Below are 20308 nucleotides of genomic sequence, written 5' to 3' on the forward strand. Positions count from 1 at the left end.
CCTCTTTTCTGTCTCTGCCCCTCCCTCCACTCACACTCTCTCTCCCTCTCAAAAATAAATACATTAAAAAAATTTTTTAAAAACATTAAAAAAAAAAGGTATCATATATATCCAAATGCAGGGTGACCCCAAGTATAAGGTAATCTACCCCTCATTTTTCCAATGAAAAGCCCCTGTTCTTCAGAAAAAGGGTTTTGGAAAACACAAATATATAATTTTTAAACATGCAATGGATTTATCAAACGACTATTCTATTGATCTACAAAGCTGCACCATCATATTTAAGAGCATATTACAACTACTGTATTGTAAATGATGGAAAATAATTGCATATGTTAAAAAAATATGAAACTTTATAAAGTAAAAAAAAATAAAATTTTTAAATTAAAAAAAGAGCATATTACAATGTTAACTTTAGAAATATTGTTCCGACACCCTCACATTTCATGAAACAATTTTATTGAAATTTGTCAGCCAGAACAGGAGGACAGTCTTCCTTTGGTGTTACCAGGGTCACATGATCTTGGGGTGTTCTGGATGCTGTGATTAAGTACTTTTTGAATATTGGCTAGTAGTCTCAGCACAAGCCATTGACATAACAAGCACCCGTTTAAAATTTCTACAAATTAACAACTCAGTGAATTGTTCTTAGGGTTGTCCCAAACCCTCACATAATAACCCTAATAACCCTAAAAGTTATTAGTAAAGCTGTGTAAAATGTCCTGGCCTCCTTTTCTCTGTTTCCTCAGGTGACTTCTTTTTTTTTTTCTAATGTTTGTTTATTTTTGAGACAGAGAGAGACAGAATACGAGCAAGGGAAGGGCAGAGAGAGAGGGAGACGCAGAATCTGAAATAGGCTCTAGGCTCCAAGCTGTTAGCACAGAACCCGATGCGAGGCTCAAACCTGCAAACTGCGAGATGGTGACCTGAGCCAAAGTCGGACGCTTAACCAACTGAGCCACCCAGGCGCCCCACCACGAGTACCTTCTAAAGCTCCCAAAGTCCTAAGTGAGTCGAGGTTAATGAGTCTTTTCCAGCTAGTTTATTATTGTGGAAAATTAGACACTTCCTCTTTTCTGAAGAGTAGGACATGATCTAATTTGGCCCTATATTCTAGCATTTACAGTAATTCCAAAAATACTGTGCGCACAGAGAAAACAGTGGGCCAGCAATCCCCCAAACCATGATCCTGTGCAAACTTGATTATAAGGCAGCAGTGCTATTTAAATCTGAAGGAGAGCCACAGTTTGTTTCCAGCAAAAATTAAACCTCTTTCTGGGGAAAGAATGAAAGCCACACTAAGGCATTAAAGGAGAAATTTGGTTCAGAACATACACTATGGAGAAAAACAACTGAAAGAGGTGAGGTATAAGAAAGCAGTTGCCAAGAATTATAAAGCTAAGCTGGATAATTCTAGGACCACAAAAACCTAGTGAGCAACCACAACGATGGGAAGAATGATATAAATGGAAGACTAAAAATAAGAAAAAATGCAAAAGAGGAAAAAAATGCCCACTTTTGAAATTGAAGAAATGTCATAAAACCAGGGGAGGAAGTATAAAATGTAATTATTAGGCAAAGTGAGAAAAGTACAATCAGTTTTCATTTCCACCCACCGCATCCCACAGCACTACCCCTGCCCTTGGGACCAACGCTCAGAACAAACCCGTTACTTGGCTGTTTACCCATTTACTACCCTTCTGTCAATGTTTCTAAATGTTTCTAACTGCCTAAACATTCCAGGACTAAAGGTGAGCTACAGTAGTCTCCGTTCAGGAAATGAGTGTACCTCAGCTACCGAAATGAAAGGAACATTCCACAGCTTCTGGCTTCATCTATTTCTACCTCCTGCCTTGTCTTGAAATACATCTAGAAGGAGGGGGAGGCTATTTTCCTTCCTTTCAGGAAAAAAAGGCATGCAAATTATGCCTTTAAAAGCAGATTTTGCATAGGTATTTACCCAAAAGAGTAAAAAGACTTATGTTTATAGGGTTGGTTTGTTTTTTTTTTTTTTTTACTTTTTATTTTAGAGTGGGAGAGGGAAAAAGGATCTTAAGCAGGCTCCATGCTCAGCACAGAGGCATAAGTGGGGCTTGATCCCAGGAACCTGGAATCATGGCTTGGGCTGAAGTCAAGAGTTGGGATACTCAACCAACTGCGCCAGCCGGGCTCCCCAAGAATCACAAACTTATGGACACGAATGTTCATAGGAGCTTCATTCATAATTTCTGAACCTTGGAAGCAACCAACCTGTCCATCAGTAGAATGCGTAACACACCATGGTTCCCCAGACAACGGCATGTTATTCGGCAATAAGAAGAAATGAGCTACCAAGTCATGAAAAGCCACAGAGAAACCTAAATGCATAATCCAAAGTGAAAGATGCCAATCTGAAAAAGGCTACGTACTGTGTGATTCCAACCATATGACCTTCTGGAAGAGGCAAAACCATGGCGGCAGTTGCCTGAAGGAGGTGGAGAAGAAGGAAGAGGTGACCCTCATTTTGATAGGTGGTGAAGTTATTATGATACAGGCGTTTGTCAAAATCCACCTAACTGCACAGCACGAGGGAACCCTAATGTAAACTATGGACTTTAGTTAATAATAATGTATCAATATTGGTGCATCAATTATAACAAATGTACTACATTGTCACAAGATAGTAATCCGGGAAAACAATGTGGGAACTCCACAGTTTCAGTACCATTTTTCTGTAACCCTAAAACTGCTCTAAAAAAAGAAAATCTGTTAACTCTTTAAAAGTAGCTCTTGTATATTTCTTTCCCTTCCTAGGAGATCAGTACTAGAAATGTCATGGCTACACAAAAATGCCTCACTTAGGACGTTCACGTTAGAGAACGCTTAGCACAAATTAAGTATGAGCCCCACTCAGCACCGTGGCCCACTCAGACCCTCTGCCCAACTCTTTGACAATTGACCCAAGAGGCCACAAATAATCCCAGGAGACCACAAAATTGAGAAACATCTTTTTGAATAAAAGAAGCATGAATCTATTCATAAGGTTTTAGTGTTAGCATATTACGCTGCATTAAAAAAAAAATACTGGTAGGACTCCGTTATCCAGAAAACCTCCCCGTGATCCCTGTGAAAAGCGTGGTGCTTATACTAGGCTCCATCCCCGAGAACAAAATATTTGGCTCTGTTAAGCGTCAGATGTGCCATATGGGAAGGAACATTCTGACAGCTGACGGGTTCGGGCTTGATGACGGAGGCAACGCTCAGTTCCACAGTAAGTCCCCTTGATCGGATTCATCACTCCGGGGAGGGGAGAGGGAAGTGGAAGGCTCTTCCCACAGCCCTGCAGCGAGCGTCCCTCCCTGTGGCAGGCACGCAGCAAGTTCAGAGTGAACTGAAGACTCGGAAAAAAAGAGAAGGATAGGAAAGGGTCCCTGGATGGTGGGGGCCGGAGGCAGGGATTAAGAGGGCTTTTCCTTGGCCAAAGGGGCTTCAAAGAGGAGTTAGGAGGAGTAAGAGAGGGGATGGGACGTGCTCTAATGTAAGGGGGCGCCAGAGGATCGGGGTACCTGGACGGTGCTGGGGCAGGGGCTGCGTGAGTCTGAAGAATTTACCAAAAGAAATGACTGTGTGTCTTGGGAACAAAGGAGGGAGCCCGGGCCAGAGAAGGCCACCAGGGGCACCACAGACCCTTCTCTGGAAACTGGGCCATTCCAAAGGCCTCATCCTCACGGAGCTCTGCAGGCCTGACGCTGGGTCTCCACTATGCTTGGGGAAGGGGGAGACTCAGAGAGGTTGGTGGGTGTTTCCCGGGAGACTGAGAGAGCCCAAAGGGAGAGCTCTAATCGCAAGCCCTTTGTTCTAGCTTATTTCAAAAGAACAAGCCCCAACAGGCCATGACTAACAATTAAAGGTCCACCCACAGGCTACCAAGCACACCCCTCGCCCTCCTTCCCCCCCCCCCGCATCCACCCACTCACCCCAACTCTTCTTGCATCTCTTGAAAGATGGTCATCTCCCAGGTTTGGAGGCCACCTGCCAAGAACTCCAGTCACAGCCTTCGCAGACAGAGGGGTGCGCCTCGGGGAGGACCCAGAGCCTTAACGAACATACAGAACATACGAGCCTGGCACTCAGCACGTGGGGCAGGAGAAGCAGCCGCTGGACCCTTCAGAGCAGAGGCAGCCAGGCGAGTACCGGGGAGGGGGAGTGGGCGCGTGTGCCTGCACAGGTGTGCCTGCAGGGGGGGGGGCGTGGGCATGTGTGCATGCAAGTGTGTATGTGGGCAGGCGGGCATGTTGCACGTGTGTATGGGGGGGGCAGGCAAGTGTGCTGCATGCACGTGTGTGTGTGCATGAGTGCGTGGGTGAGCATTGTGTATGTGCGCATGCATGCACGTGTGTAGGCATGCATGTGCATGCGGGCGGGCGTGTGTGTATATGGGTGTGTGTGTGTGCATATGTGTAGCTGTGCGTGTGGGGGTGTGTGTATGTAGGCATGCATGTGGGCGAGCATGTGTGTATATGGGTGTGTGTGCGCATGTGCGTGCATGTGTGCATGTGAGCAGGCATGTATGTATGTATAGGGGAGTGTGTGTTCATGTGTGTATGTATGCCTGTGTGTGTAGGCAGGCATGTGTACATGTGAGCGGGTGTGAGAGCTTGCGTGTGGTTTTGCGTGCATGTGTGCGTGCTTTTGTGTGCATGCGTACATGCATGTGTGTAGGCGAGCATGTACACGTGTGCACGCATGAGCCCAATTTCGTGTGCACGCACACACGCTCGCGCACACACACGCCCAGAACACTGGGATGGGAGTGAAGGAAGAGGCTTTCCCCAGGCCTCCCCCAGGCCCTTTCTAGCCCATAAGGTCAAAGCTCAGGCCCCTAACAAACCTCAGGCCAAGTCACAAGGACCCCCAGGTGCCACTCAGGAGAGACAGAAGATGGAAGTGAAGAACTGAGCACAAGGCGCCTTGGAGAGGGCGCAGAGAGAGCCTCAGAGCCCGGAAGACCTCGGGCGGAGGCGCTGAGCACAGTCTCTGCCAGACCCTGCGGCCGGGGACAAGGACAGACAGGCTCTTGAACTGACAGATCTGTGGCCCCGGGCAAGTGGTTTAAACTCCAAGTGTCTGATTCTGGTTTGAAAAACAGCATCCCAAGAGTGGCCACCTGGCAGGGCCCTTAGAAGGAGGGAGTAGGAAAATGAGCCCTGGTGTTTTGTGGCCACTGCCAGGCTGACCTCCCGCTGGCAGAGACAGGGATGATAGAGGTGCTAAGACCAAGTGTAGAGGAGAGGAGAGCCCGAAAAGACTTAAAAAGGTGATTAACTGGGTGATAAGCAACAGCCTTGGGGGCCATTAGCCCTCAAATGAAAGGTCAGAGAGAAAGAGCCCAGGGGGTGGCCAGAGCAAACTCAGACAGGATCAGGTCTGGAGGAGAAATTGGTGCCTGTGGAGATGGATTTTAGCAATAAGCTAAGAATAAAGCATCCAAGAAAAGCACATAACTCCCCAAGGCCATAGGCATTTTGCAGGAAACAAGAGTTTTTTGGGGTTAGTTTTATCTTCAAAAGCTCTGTATTAAAAGCAAATGATTTTTTTAATCACTGATTTACTTACAATACGGGCATTCTGATAAAACACAAGAATAATTTGTGAAGCATGTACCTGACTTATTTATTCAAAAACGAACCCTTTATTAAATTCCTACAACGCTCCAGATACAAACTGTTTATAAAGTGAAAGAGCTATTCGCTCACTAAAAAGATGGTACTCGGCAAAGTGGGACCTGAAAATAAACTGGCACTAAGTCAATGAAGAAACTCCTTTGTTTTCTGGTCTTTTTTTTTTTTTAAGTTTATTTATTTTTGAGAGAGAGAGGGAGAGAATCCTAAGCAGGTTCTACATTGAACCGAAACCCAAGAGTTGGGACGTTTAACTGACTGAGCCACTCAGGCTCCTGGAAACTCCTTTGAAATAACAGGGACAATATGGAATATTCCAGAACGAACTGGCTACCAGAAAGCTTCCATCCCACCGCTAACTCTGACACTAGCTGCACTCATTCAACCTCCCTTCATTCATTCAGCGAAGTCTTGCTGTCTGTTTACTGGGCTGCTTGTGGCCTGTGTAGAAAACAGATCTCAAACAAGAAAGCTAGTGTAGGAAAAGTGTTTGGAAAGCAAAGTAGAAATGCAGTGTGGGTCTATGACCAGGGGACCTAGCCTGGAGGGCCTCCTGGAGGAGGTGATCTTAGAGCAAGGACCTCAAGAATGAGCAGGATGAGGACAGGCACAGAACATCTGGGAGGCTTAAGCACACAGAGTGCTGGGCCTCAGTTTCCCACGTATGAAATCAACAAGGTGGGCTCAGTACTAATGACAGCAAACACGTACTCCGAACTTACTGCCTGGGTTCAGACACTTAACATGAATGGACTCCGTTAGTCCTCACGACAAGCAATGGATTATCCCTACGGTGTAGAGAGACACCCAAGCCTGAGGGACTTGTCCAGGGCAGCTTTGAGTCAGAGCCAGCATGTGGATGCAGCCGGTCGGGCTTCGGAATCGCCTCCATTGACCACCATACACCCCACTCCATAAATTTGCTGCGTTACAGCTTCGTGAAATTTCCTATCTCCAATCAGACTTTTTAGACCCAGCTAAACAAACTTTGCTAAATGTAACCAGTGTCCCCAGATATGTGTGGTCTCTCAACAGAAGGCCCTGGGATTCCACACGGTGCCTGAATGAGAGCAGAAGTTACCCCCTGCTTGTCCGCCATCGCCTCCCTGCCCTCCTCCAAGAAAACCTGAATGTTAAAAGAACTTAATACCCCACCAGTGCGTGGTGTGTCTGCTTCTTGTCAGGCCCAAGAGAACAAAGAAGCGTCCCTTCTCTTCCACTGCATTCCTTTTGAGCAGAGAGGGCCCATGGCCGATACTGATGAGTGAGTAAGGTCACGGCCCTGGGAGCCGCAGCACCGACGTCCATCCAAACACAGCCTGGCGCTCCCTTTGATCATGTCCTGGTCCTGCGGGCCCCCTCGGCTCGTCTCTTCCTGCTCTGGGAGGGCAGTATTGTGTTACCCTGTGATGTTTTGTCTGCATGGTTTGATTGGACTTTGTTATTTTGAAGGAACAGATGAATCTCAAATTAGCCTGTCGGTGGAATCACACTTTTTGTGGACTGATGTTAAGAGTTAACAATCTTTCTACAATAGGCAAATCATCAGCTTCTAGCATCGTGCTGGGTGAGCACGTTTGAGAGGAAAGAAAAAAAAGTCGCTGTATTTTAAACGTGGAGTATCTCAGGCAATCCTCACACGGATTCATGAAGAAATCAGACCATGCTCCACTTGGGTAAAAGTTAGCCACAGCCCTCCTATAGCAAAAGACAAAGGAGCCTGCAGGTCCATTTAAAATGAATTTCTCTGCCAGCTAAGGGCTTCTTGCTATAGAGAGCCTTAGTTTCCTTTTTTCTGCTCACAATATTTACATGATTTTTAAAGATTTCCTTCCTGCAAAGGATATTTCAGTAGTTCCGAGTAGATAATTAAATATTTAGATTTCGTATCACAGGAAACGAGAGCGTTGCCAAGCATTAAGCTGATGAGAATACAAGGATACGGTCTCAGCCTAATCAGGAACATGCAGTCAGAGCACCGTCTGATACACTAACCAAAAGCCCTTGAAATCACTGTACATGCACAGCCACCAAATTTTGCTGGGATGATCCAGTCTATTTGCTCAGAAATCTTCCCATGAGGGACTCCCTGGGCATCTCTGAAATACCGTACTCTCTTACTCATTTGAAAAATCTAACTTGAGGGGCGCCTGGTTGGCTCAGTTGGTTGAGTGTCCGACTTCGGCTCAGGTCATGATCTCACAGTCTGTGGTGTGGGTTCAAGCCCCACGTTGGCCTCTGTGCAGACAGCTCAGAGCCTGGAGCCTGCTTCCGATTCTGTGTCTCCCTCTCTCTGCCCCTCCCCAGCTCGCTCCCTGTCTCTGTCTCTCAAAATAAAATAAAGACATTAAAAAAAAGAGAGAGAGAAATCTAACTTCAAAATAATTTATGAAATAACAGCTTCAAACAGAGAGGGAGGCAACAAACTGAGGACTGATGGAGCGTGGAGGAGAGGGAAAATGGGGGATGGGTGCTGAGGAGGGCACTTGGTGGGAGGAGCACTGGGTGTTGTATGTAAGCAATGAATCACGGGAATCTACCCCCAAAACCAAGAGCACACTGGCTACACTGTATGTTAGCTAACTTGACAATAAATTATATTTAAAAAATAATAATAAAAAAATGTGGTCAATAAAAAAAATCTGGTCGATAAAAAGAAAGAAAGAAAGAGAGAGAGAGAGAAAGAAAGAAAGAAAGAAAGCAAGAAAAACAATTTCATTTTTTCTTTGCAGCATACAGGAGAGAAACTGCTACCACGGGAAAGGGCTATGGTACCAACAATGCCAGTGACGAGTTGGGTCACGTGTGCTCTTCGTGGTATAGAATTTGGGAAAGTAAGACATTCAGCTAAAGTCAGCCCCTGAGTCTCCCCTGAACCAACACGGGCTTGTGTGGTGTCTCCACCACCTAACCACCTACGTCCCCATGCGCACTGCACTCACTAACATGACTGCTAGAGAGAAAAAAACAGAACCTCCCCCCGCAACACCTCTGTTTCCAATCTTCCCTAACGTTGCAAGATCTGAGCCTCTGCATCACAGGCTTTCGAATGAATACCTTTCCAAGGACAGAGAAAGAAGGAGACGCCAGAGATCGAAGGAAGCAAAGCACACCGTCTTGGCCATCAAAACATGATGAAATTCATTCCTCTGACGTCCTGACAGTAACTGCGTGGAGAGGGATTGGAATTTGTGAAAATGACTTGGAAAGGGTTGTTAAGAATTTCTGCAGGAGAGGCCAGCGAGCGTCCCCTTGATTTCCACTCTGTTGTCCTCAGGACCGACAAGCTGGGCACTCATCTGGTTTCGGATGGCACAAAACCCTGGTGAGACCACCCCGAGGCCGGCAGAGCACTCGGCTGCCCCTCGCCCCCTGCCCCGTTCTATTTTCCGCTGTGACCGCCAGAGTCAGTAACCGGAGCTGATTCATTCGTGAGGGCTCTGCTTTGTCATCTTAATAGACAAAGACAGAACCGGGCACACTCCCGAGCGTCTCCCTCCTACAGCGGCGGAGCTGTGACACGGTATTGTTGGAAGGAGCCACAAACAGGTTATTCCCTTAAAATGTCCCAATGTCCCTTCCCTGCTGGTCGAAACTCAGAGAGTTCTAATGAAGTGTGGTTTCGTGACATGTGTGACTAAAAACACGCGCACGGAGAGAGTGTCACCTCAGTGAGGAAATGAGCCCGCCGAGCGGTGCCTGGCCCAGGCCCTGGCACAGCTCCGAGCCAGGGGGCTGAAGCACCAACGGGCACGGCATCCCATCCCATTAGTAAGGAAAGGCCCTCTTCACCTTGAAAGCCCCCAAGTTCATTAATTAAAGGCCTAGAGCTGCGTTCTTCACTGACCAGAATCTGAATGGCTTTCAAACACAAAACATACCTTTACAAGCTGAATTTAAAAAAAAAAAATTTTTTTTTTTACTGTTTATTTATTTTTGGGAGACAGAGGGAGACAGAGCACAAGCAGAGGAGGGGCAGAGAGAGAGGGAGACACAGAATCAGGCTCTGAGCTGTCAGCACAGAGCCCGACGCGGGGCTTGAACCCACGAACCATGAGATCGTGACCTGAGCTGAAGTTGGCCACTTAACCAACTGAGCCACCCAGGCGCCCCTAGAAGCTGAATTTTTAAAAATATCTGTCTATTTGGGGGTGCCCAGCTGGCTCTGTCAGTTAAGCATCTGACTCGATCTTTCTCAGCTCAGGACATGATCTTGCAGTTCGTGAGTCTAAGCTCCCTCTTGGGCTCTGTGCTGACACGTGGAGCCTGCCTGGGATTCTCTCTCTGCTCCTCTCTCTGCCCTTCCCTTCCTCCCACACACTCACACTCTCTCTCTCTCTTTCTCTCAAAATAAGTAAGTAAACTTAAAAAATATATAGATGTGTGTGTGTCTACTCAAAAGGCCAAATGTAGAGTTAACTTATGACCTAGGAGTCCCTCTGCTATGAGCAAAATTCTCCAGAAGAAGTGAAAACACCTCTCCAACTTGCTCTGCCTTGTTCATGCTCTAACTTGCACATGAATGTTCGTAACAGCCAAAAGGTAGAAACAACCCAAAAGTCCATCAGCTGATGAATGGATAAACAAACCACGGTCTATCCCTACAGCAGACATAGAAAGGAGTGAAGTACTGATAGAAGGGACCCCAGGGATGAGTTCTGAAAACATTATGCTAAGTCACAGCAGCCAGTCATACACAGACTGTTTGTTTTCTTTTATATGAAATGTCCAGGGCAGGCAAATCCGCAGGCGGAAACCAGCTCAGTGGTTGCCAGGAGCTGGCAGGAGGCGGGAATAGAGAGTGGCTGGTGATGGGTACAGAGTTTCTTTTTTGGAGTGACGAAAATATTCTAAAATGAGATAGTGGTAAGAGTTGCACAATCCTCTTACGGTGCTAGAAATGTCTGAAGTGTACACATTAAGATAGTGCAGGGTGTGTGCAGTGTTCCTCAATGTGAAGAATTTTTAAACATGGCGCACGTGGGTGGTTCCATTGGCTAAGCGTCTGACTCTTGATTTTGGCTCAACTGATGATGTCATGGTTCACGGGTTAGAGCCCTGCGTTGGGCTCTGCACACTCGCACACAACATATTTGATGACTCGATCTCGTTTTTAAAATGATCATTAATCCAGGGCACCTGGGTGGCTCAGTCGGTTGAGTGTCTGACTCTCGGTTTTGGCTCAGGTCAGGATCTCACAGCTCGGTGAGGTTGAGCCCCAAGTCGAGCTTTGCCTTGGTAGCATGGAGCCTGCTTGGGATTCTCTCTCTCTCCCTCTCTTTCTGCCCCTCCCCTGCTCACTCTGTCTGTCTCTCTCTAAATAAATAAATAAATTTTTATGAGTAAATAAATAAAATGATAATCAATTAAATGTGACCTTAGGTTTTCTGAACAACTCGGAGTAATTCTTGATTATAATTTCAAGAAGGAAGACCTATGAATTTATTGGTGAAGTCAACCTTTCCTTGGGGGTAAAAAAAGGGCACTTTTAAAATATTTTTCTTTTTTTTTCATTTTATTTTAATATAGTGCTAAAAATAGGCCCCTGCCACCAATGGCACAATTGCTAGGAGTGCTATTTCCATTCACTTTTCCTTGTGGAGCTCCTCCGCAGGACGAACAGACTGTTAAAAGAAAAGTCTGATTTTCATAATCATTTGCAAGGTTGGTCTGGCTTATGGGAAACACCCCTCACTTTCAAGAGCAAATTCACAATTTAAATGGTGATTCAAGGGGCGCCTGTGTGGCTCAGTCGGTTGAGCATCAGACTTCTACTCAGGTCATGATCTCGCGTTCGTGAATTTGAGCCCCGAGTCGGACTCTGTGCTGACAGCTCAGAGCCTGAAGCCTGTTTCAAATTCTGTGTCTCCCCCTCTCTCTGGCCCTCCCCCACTCATGCTTGCTCTCTCTCGCTCTCTCTCTCACTCAAAAATAATAATAAATAATAAAATAAAATAAATGGTGATTCAATTCTGTTGAATAAAAACAGCCGCTGAGCAACCACCATGTAAAGCAGATACAAGGAGAGCATTATCCGTTGTACCAGCTGGAAAACAATCTCACGCCATCTTAACATTGACTTTTCCTTCACGCTCCTGAGTGACTGGTATCATTGTACTTTGCAAATAGGAAAAGAAGCCAACACTTATGTGTATGTCCCAAGCCCTGTTCTAAGCACTTTTCATAGATTAACTCCTTGCATTCTATAGATTAACCCATTCTACAGAAGAAGAGACTGAAGTTCAAAGTGGCCCAGTCACTTGCCCAGGGTCGCACAACTACAAAAGAGTATAGAGCCAGGAGGCAAACCCCGGCACTTGGCTTCAGATGTCACTCTCTTCACCCCACGATGGCATTAAGCCAGCTCACAAGATAATTCCATGACACAGAAACATAGAGAATTTGTAAAGCGCACGGCAAAATCTCAGCCTCGCTCAGAGTGCACTGATGCACAGTGCCGCCCCTTTGGCACAGCATCAGTGATCACCAGAGCGGCGTGGCCCTTACCTGTGGACCACCCCAGCCCGGTGCAGGTGCTCCACAGCAGAGATGAGCTGCCGGATGTATCTGCGGGCCTCCGACTCCTCCAGCCGCTTCTTCTCATATATCTTGTGCATCAGGTTGCCCCCAGGACACAGCTCCATGACCAGGTAGTAGCTATTTTCCGTCTCCAAGATATCAAGGAGCTGGGTGATGTTGGGGTGACGGATCATCTGTTGAATCTGACCCTCCCGCCGAAGGTTCTTGGTGACATAAGTGTCCTTTTTGGCTCGCTTCTTGTCAATGACCTTTATGGCCACCTGAGGAGACACCAAGAACACAACTGCTGTCAGACGCTGTGAGCCAAGGTTATTCCCTGAGCACTCACAAGAACCCTAGGGACGTACACGGCTACTTCTCTGTACCAGCAGAAAACTCCCTCATTTAAAATCGCATCAAGGAAAAAAAACCCAAAACAAAAATGTAACATCAGGAACCGGATCCAATTATTAAGGAAGAGAGTGAAATTTACGAAGCAAATGTGAATGGTCATTTGGAAGACTCCGCGAAGAGTCACCGTCAAACTTGGTTTGCCACGGCATGAAATGCCAGCTTCCGGTACAACCAAGGGCCTCTCCTGGTTCTCTGTCAGGTTGGGCCAGCGTCCCTCCGGAGGCGGGGGCTTCCACTTGTGACAGAGTCAACCCTGCCCTCATCGTCGGTTCCAGGTGGGGGATGCAATGCCCTCTCCTTCCTCCCACCACAGAAGCGTGTCCCCCTCTTTCCCCTGTGAGTTACGGGAGCCCTGGCCCCCTACATCAGGGCCCAGCCGGTTGGTTCTCCACAATTGTATCCCAACTACGCACAGGACACCTGCCCCCACAAGCAACATGTCACATGCACAGACCCTCCAGCTTCATACAAAGTCAGGAAAGGAGGGGAGGGGGCGCAGCCAGTCTTTCCCGGCCAGGTCTGACTCCTCCCCTTTGGCAGCATTCACCTCTCCACTCACCGGCTAACCCGCTCACTGGGCTCACCGCTCACCGGGCCCTAAAAGCCACCACCTCTGTGCCCTCTTCGGTCTCCGCTCCTCTCGCTAGGAAACCTGCTGCTGACATCATGTCACTTCCTTCTGTGGACGCCTCCTTACCTGTCCTTCCCTTCTCTTCCCATGCCACTAGGACTCAGCCTCCCAGCCCCCAGACGGACCATCTCTGTGACTCAAACAGCCCAAGGGATGTTCCCAGGCAAGGCTCTTGAGCCACGGGCTGCAGGCCCAAGAAGACTGGGTCTTCCACTTCTATTTATTTCCTTTTTTGTGATGGTATTTTGTAACTTTCATAATATACCCCAATATTAGGACCAAGTTACAACATAGATTAAAAAAAAGTTAATGATTAAGGGGTGCCTGGGTGGCTCAGTAGGATAAGCATCTGACTCTTTGTTTTTTACTCAGGTCATGATCTCACAGTTGGGGGGATGGAACCCCACATCTGGCTCTGTGCCGACAGTGGGGGGCCTGCTTGGGACTCTCTCGCTCCTTCTCTCTGCTCCTCCCCTGCGCTCACTTCTTGCTCTCTCTCTCTCTCAAAATAAATAAATAAACTTACAAATAAATAAATGATTGATAATATTTACAGTGAGTTGCTCAAACGCTGCTTTCTTGACACAGGTCTGGGATTAAAAACTAAATGAGGGGCGCCTGGGTGGCTCAGCTGATTAAGCTCCAACTCCTGATTTCACCCCAAGTCAGGATCTCACTGTTCCTGGGACTGAAACCCATGTGGGGATCTGCACTGACAGCATGGAGCCTGCTGGAGATTCTCTCCCTCTCCCTCTCTGCCCCTCCCCTGCTCGGTCCCACTCCCTCGTCTGCCCTGCCAAAACAAAACAAACAAACAAACATTAAAAAAATAAAACTAAATGAAAATCTGGCTACCAGTCACCCGGACTATGACATCAATGTCCTACTTCTTTTCCCAGTCCCCTAAAGTCACGCTATGCTCTGCCTCTGATTTCTTGCTTAAAGCTCTCTTGGGCTCACTGCCACCTGCAGGGCAAGGTCCACACACCCTGGCCCAGCACCCAAGTTTCTCCATCTTGTAAGAGGCTGCAAGCAAAGGTTATTCCCTAATTGTCCACAAGAATCCTAAGAAAATGCTATTTCCTGTGCCAGGAGAAAAACCTTATCTAAAATAGCATCAGGGGGGCCCAGTGGCTCAGTCAGGTAGGTGTCGAACTTCGGTTCAGGTCAGCATCTCATGGTTCATTAGTTCGAGCCCCACGTTGGGCTCTCTGCTGACAGCTCAGAGCCTGGAGCCTGCTTCAGATTTTAATTCTATGTCCCCCTCTCCCTCTGCCCTTTCCCCACTCGTGCTCTGTCTCCTTCTCAATCTTTCTCTCAAAAGTAAATAAGCAAAACCACACTGAGATACCACCTCACACCGGTCAGAGTTGCTAAAATGAACAAATCAAGAGACTATAGATGCTGGCGAGGGTGTGGAGAGACGGGCACCCTCCTACACTGTTGGTGGGAATGTAAACTGGTGCAGCCGCTCTGGAAAACAGTGTGGAGGTTCCTCAAAAAACTATCCATAGAACTCCCTTATGACCCAGCAATAGCACTGCTAGGGATTTACCCAAGGGATACAGAATGGCTGATGCATAGGGGCACATGTGATGGTCATGGTTGGGGGGCACTTGTGGGGAGAAGCACTGGGTGTTATATGGAAACCAATTTGACAATAAACTATTAAAAAAAAGTAAATAAGCATTAAAAAAATTTTAATAAGTAAAATAGCATCAAGGGATGACCCCGGGGGTTAGACTCCTCACTCTCCCAAACACACACTGGGTCACCCTCCAGACTTGTGTGAAGGCCACCCCCAAACGAATGCCCAGTCCTTGAGCCACTAACTCAAATCCCACGTCCCTCCCAGAGGGTGTTTCAGCTCTCTTTCCCTCGTGCGCACCACGGCCACCATCTGAGGCCCCATTCAAAGCACTTGGCCCTGGAAGTAGGGACCACATTTTCCCCCAATTCCTCCCCATCATGCATAACACTGCAAAAACAGCGAGGGACCAGCTGGAGCAAATCCCTGAACCCTTTTTTATTTTTAACCACGGAAGCAAAAATAGCTGTAAATAGTTTAATCTATTATCTCTTTCGGAGAGTCAGAGTGTTGTTTATTTTTTAGTCAATTTTTTAAACTGACATACAACATTATAGTAGTTTTAGGTATGCAACGTATACTGACTTGATATGGTGTACATACTGCAAAATGATTACCACTAAAAGTTTAATGTCCATCACTATACATGGTTACAACTTGTGTGTGTGTGATATGAACTTTTTTTTAGAACATTTATTTGTTTTTGAGAGTGAGAGCAAGTGGGGGAGGGCCAGAGAAAGAGAGGGACAGAGGATCCAAAGCAGGCTCCGTGCTGACAGCAGAGAGCCTGATGCGGGGCTCGAACTCACAAACTCACGAACCATGGAATCATGACCTGAGCCAAAGTCGGAGCCTCAACCGACTGAGCCACCCAGGTGCCCCTGTGATATAAACTTTTAAGTTGTTCTCTGTCAGCCACGTCCAGATACACAATACAGTATTATTAACTACAGTCACCAGCCATGTTACAGCCCTAGACTTATTTATCTTATAACTGGAAGTCCGTGCCTTCACCCATTTTAACAGGGGTTTTCAGGTCTTTAATCCAAAGATACAACTAAGAGGGACAATCAACTAATAAGGCCAGATAAGCTGGGGGCCTGCTCTACTTAGATTAACCGGAGGCTGATGCTATCCTACTATAGAAGTTAAACTTACACTCAGACTATAGTTTAGCCCCAACAACTAAATGCTAGTCTGAAAGCTTTAAAAACTAATCTCATTCATGACCAAAAAATAAAGAAAAAAGTATACACACACGCACACGCATTTGCACACACACATGCACACACACGCGTGTGCGCGCACACACACACACAAAGACAACCACATATACACGCATGTGTGTGCGTGTACATACACACACCCACATGTATATAGCCACTGTCTTGTGGGGGTGGAGAGAAAGAGGGATGCTGAAAAGTACAATTAGATTCTGTCTTTGCTTGAGTCTGTGTTGCAATGTTTTAAAAATTATATCCTTTGGCAATGAAATTCTTAAAAGTACTATGAATAAACAATAGTCTGAAAGCCCCACGGATATATGGTCTGCCTTTTTCAACAGAGCACACAATGATTATTAGGATAATTTATTTAGCTCCTTAATTGCCTGTAGTAGGTTATATAACGGCCACCCAAAGACTTTAAATCCCAATTCCTGGAACGTGCAAATGTGGCCTAATTTGGAAAATGTGAAAAACTGAGTTGAGATTAATCTGGATCATCTGAGCGGGCCCCAGATGTCAGCACAAGTGTCCTTGCAAAACAGGAGGCGCGGGAGAGGAGTTCCCAGGAATGCACAGAGGAGAAGTCTGTGTGAAGTGGGGGATGGCAGCGATGGCCCACGAGCCAAGGAACGCCGCAGCCACCAGACTCATGGGAAGGAGCAAGGCCCTGTCAACACCTTGCTTTCTTGGTCCAGTGAAATTGATTTTGGACTTCCGTTCTCCAGAACTGTAAGAGAATAAATTTCTGTTGTTTTAAGCCCCAGGTCTGTGACGCTTTGTTCCAGTGGCCCCAGGAAGCTAGCACACCAGGTGTGCCCCACTGTCCTTTGGTATCTTGGTTCCCATGTTCTATGGCTTCTGAGAGCCCCTTGGTGAGGACGCGGAGCCTGTAAGCCACTTCATTCATGCCCCTCTCCATTTCCACACACTACCTCATCCCTGGGCTGTTCGATCCAACCCCCCACACACTTATCTACTCTTCCCTGATAATACTGAAAATGGAATGTTTAATCAGCTTCATCTGTAACAACTAAAATGGGAAACACTGAACGGGAAATTAAGGGAAAGGCAGTCAATGATCAGCAAAGGGAGCCATCTAATTTAATTTGACAGTAATCAGACATTTGCAGGCACCAGACTCATCATTAGTGTGTAGATTTCACACTGATTCTACAAGGTTGAAGCTCGGCATGATGATGGGTCTCTAGCTGGAAAGATAAACTGCTTCAGTCGGGCGAGTTTTATAAAGTAAAAATTAAATGTGTGCAGACTCACTGAAGACCAAGTCCAAGGACCCCAACGGGAAGAGTGTGTTTGGGGAGGGGGACTGGAGGGGTGGGTGTCAAGGGAGTGTGGAAGCCTGGATGTCACCCTGAGCACATCAAGAAAAAACATTCTTCTGTGAAAGGTAAATCAAACAGCTCTTCAACAGACTCAAGTTGCAAAGCTTCTCGAAATTTTACAGAGAAATCCATTTTCAAAGATTGCCGCCATGCTTCCAAGAAGAATGGCCGAGTCTTCCGGTGGCGCAGAATTCGAGCGAGACAAACATGGTGCCAGCGAACCACAGATTCTTCACCAACTTCTCTCCTTAATTAAGAAATTGCGTTTCTCACAACATGGCAACTCCTACCGTGTTCCCCACCCCACCCTGCTCCCACGGAAAAAAAATTAAATAAAATAAATGCCTACCAATGATGGATATGATTGGCAAATTTAAAAAGCTAAGCTCCTGGGGCACTTGGGTGGCTCAGTCCGTTAAGCTTCCAACTCTTGATTTTGGATCCGGTCCTGATCTCACGGTTTGTGAGTTCGAACCCTGAGTGAGGTTCTGTGCTGATTGCACAGAGGCTGCTTGGGATTCTCTCTCTCCCTCCCCTCCTCGTGCTCTTTCTTTCTCTCTCTCAAAATAAATAAACATTTTAAAAAACTAGCTAAGCTCCTAAGAAAGAAAAGGAAATCCCCCAATGCCAAAATACTGAGTATATCTAAGATGAAAGGTGGCAGCTACAGGGCCGGGAAATAAAAGATGCAGGAGAGCAGGGTGACTGCGGGCAAGGAGGCCCCAGGGAGAAAAGGATGAGGTGCAGTCTGCTCCGTGTGGAAGAGGAGCACCACCCCCTCCCACACAGGAAAGGGGAGGAGCACAAGCCCAGGGATCGTCCATCAGGAGACAGACGCGGTGCAGAAAGGAATTCGTGCTTAATGGCATGTATTAGGAGAAAAAAATCCAACACTGAATCTCTCAGAATGAGCGACGCACAAAAGCATCTGGCCCCATCAAGGCACACGCTGGGACCTAAGATAATGTGCATAAAGCACTCAGTACGATGTCTGACACAGTTAGTGCCCCTTAAATTGACGCTCTTACTAACATTACCATTCCACATTCACAGAAGCAACCTATAGAGAGGGTGGAAAAGCTCTCCAAGCTTAGTTCAGCTCAGAGAAAAAAAAATGTGCGTTCCCTCCCTGGCAGATTAGAAAAGAAGCCTGAACCCCATTTCAGTGTCCCGAACTCTCTGGAACAGAGCCGCTTTTAAGTCCCCAGGCACTGGTTTAATAACAGCCTAGTCTCTCATCTTCTTTAAATATTGACTTAGTTGAGACTGTCTACACAGGATCAGAGTTAACAGGATTTAAAATTCATCCCTTCATCCTCGACCACCCTCCACTGCCTTCAAAATGCATTCCTCTCAAACACATCGGGAATCACAGATGTGTCCAGTCTCTAACATGAAGACGGATGCAAAATGGATCTCCCATATGACTAAGAAAAAGAATGCTGACCACTGACCTCTTCAATATCACAAACACACATATGGATGTCCCACAGGTCTTACCCATTCTAGTGTGTGCTGCGTCTTTCAAAGTTCAGTCTTGTTTAATCCAAGTGCTATTATACCATAATTGTTTTAAATAATCAGAAGGCACAAGGAGTAAGAGGCCATCACCAACTGATTTTTCTTGTCTATGGAAATTAGCACCCCCAAAAAGCTTTCTTCCAGAATGCTTCCGTTTCTTTTTTTTATTAAAAAAAATTTTTAATGTTTTTATTAATTTTTGAGAGAGGCACACATACACACACACACACACACACACACACACACTGAGTATGGGTGGCGGGGCGGGCAGCCGAGAGACAGAGAGAGAGAGAGAGAGAGAGAGAGACCCAGAATCCAAACAGGCTCCAGGCTCTGGGCTGTCAGCACAGAGCCCTACAGGGGGCCCGAACTCATGAACCGTGAGATCATGACCTAAGCCAAAGTCGGATGCTTAGCCGACTGAGTCACCCAGGAGCCCAGCTTTGGTTTCTTAATAAATAATGGATGTGAAACTCAAAAGACTCTTTTCTTCTTCAGCAAACATTTATTAAGCACCTGTGCCTGACACTCCCACATGCCAAGTGTACACTATGGAAGAGACATGGCTCTTCAGGCTGTTTCATGGGGATAATTCAGATCCTTCGGAGTGGTTCAAAATCACCATCTGTTATGGGCTGAACTGTGTCCCACGCCCCCCCCCCCCCCCCCCCCCCCCCCCCCGCTGCAAAATTTGTATGTTGAAGTCCTAAGCCCCAAGGTGACTGTATCTGGGGAAAGGGCTTTTAGGAGGTAATTAAGGTTAAATGAGATGATAAAGGTAGGGCCTTATAGGGACCCATATAAGAAGATGAGGAGGGGGGCGCCTGGGTGGCTTAGTCGGTTAAGCGTCCAGCTTCCGGCTTCAGCTCAGGTCATGATCTCACAGTTCGTGGGTTCGAGCCCCACGTCAGGCTCTGTGCTGACAGCTCAGAGCCTGGAGCCTGCTTCGGATTCTGTGTCTCCCTCTCTCTCTGCCCCTCCCCTGCTCACACTCTGTCTCTCTGTCTCTCTCTCTCTGTCTCTCTCTGTCTCTCTCTCTCTTTCAAACACACATAAACATTAAAAAAAAAAGAGGAAGAGATACCAGAGATCTCTCTCTCTCTCTCTGCACATGCACAAGGGAAAGAAAGGTCACATAAGGACACAGCAAGAGGACAGCCATCTACAAACAAAGGAGGAGGTTCACCAGAAACCGACCCTCCTGACATGTGATCTTGCACGTCCAGACTCCAGGGCTGAGAGACTCTGTCTGCGGTTTAAGGCCCAGTCTGTGGCCTCTGGTTACGGCAGCCCAAGCGGACCCCCGACCATCTGAGCACCATGCACTCCTCCAGGACGCCCTCATCCTAAAGAAGAATGGAAACGCAGAGCCAAGCGCTCGTGTCCCTTCCCCGAGGGCTGACGCC

General features: G+C 46.9%; 1 protein-coding gene across 1 annotated transcript in view; it reads right to left on the reverse strand.

Annotated features, from left to right (window-relative positions):
- HUNK (hormonally up-regulated Neu-associated kinase) overlaps positions 1–20308 on the reverse strand; it is a gene marked incomplete at its 5' end in the record, with an annotated part of 111717 nt that overhangs the window by 55213 nt on the left and 36196 nt on the right. Inside the window, one exon of the mRNA XM_029938667.1 lies at positions 12168–12460. Within this exon, the coding sequence (XP_029794527.1) occupies positions 12168–12460 (293 nt within the window). The remainder of the gene's footprint in view (positions 1–12167; positions 12461–20308) is intronic.

This window comes from Suricata suricatta, chromosome 5 (genome assembly GCF_006229205.1).
Source record: "Suricata suricatta isolate VVHF042 chromosome 5, meerkat_22Aug2017_6uvM2_HiC, whole genome shotgun sequence".
Lineage (NCBI taxonomy): Eukaryota > Metazoa > Chordata > Mammalia > Carnivora > Herpestidae > Suricata > Suricata suricatta.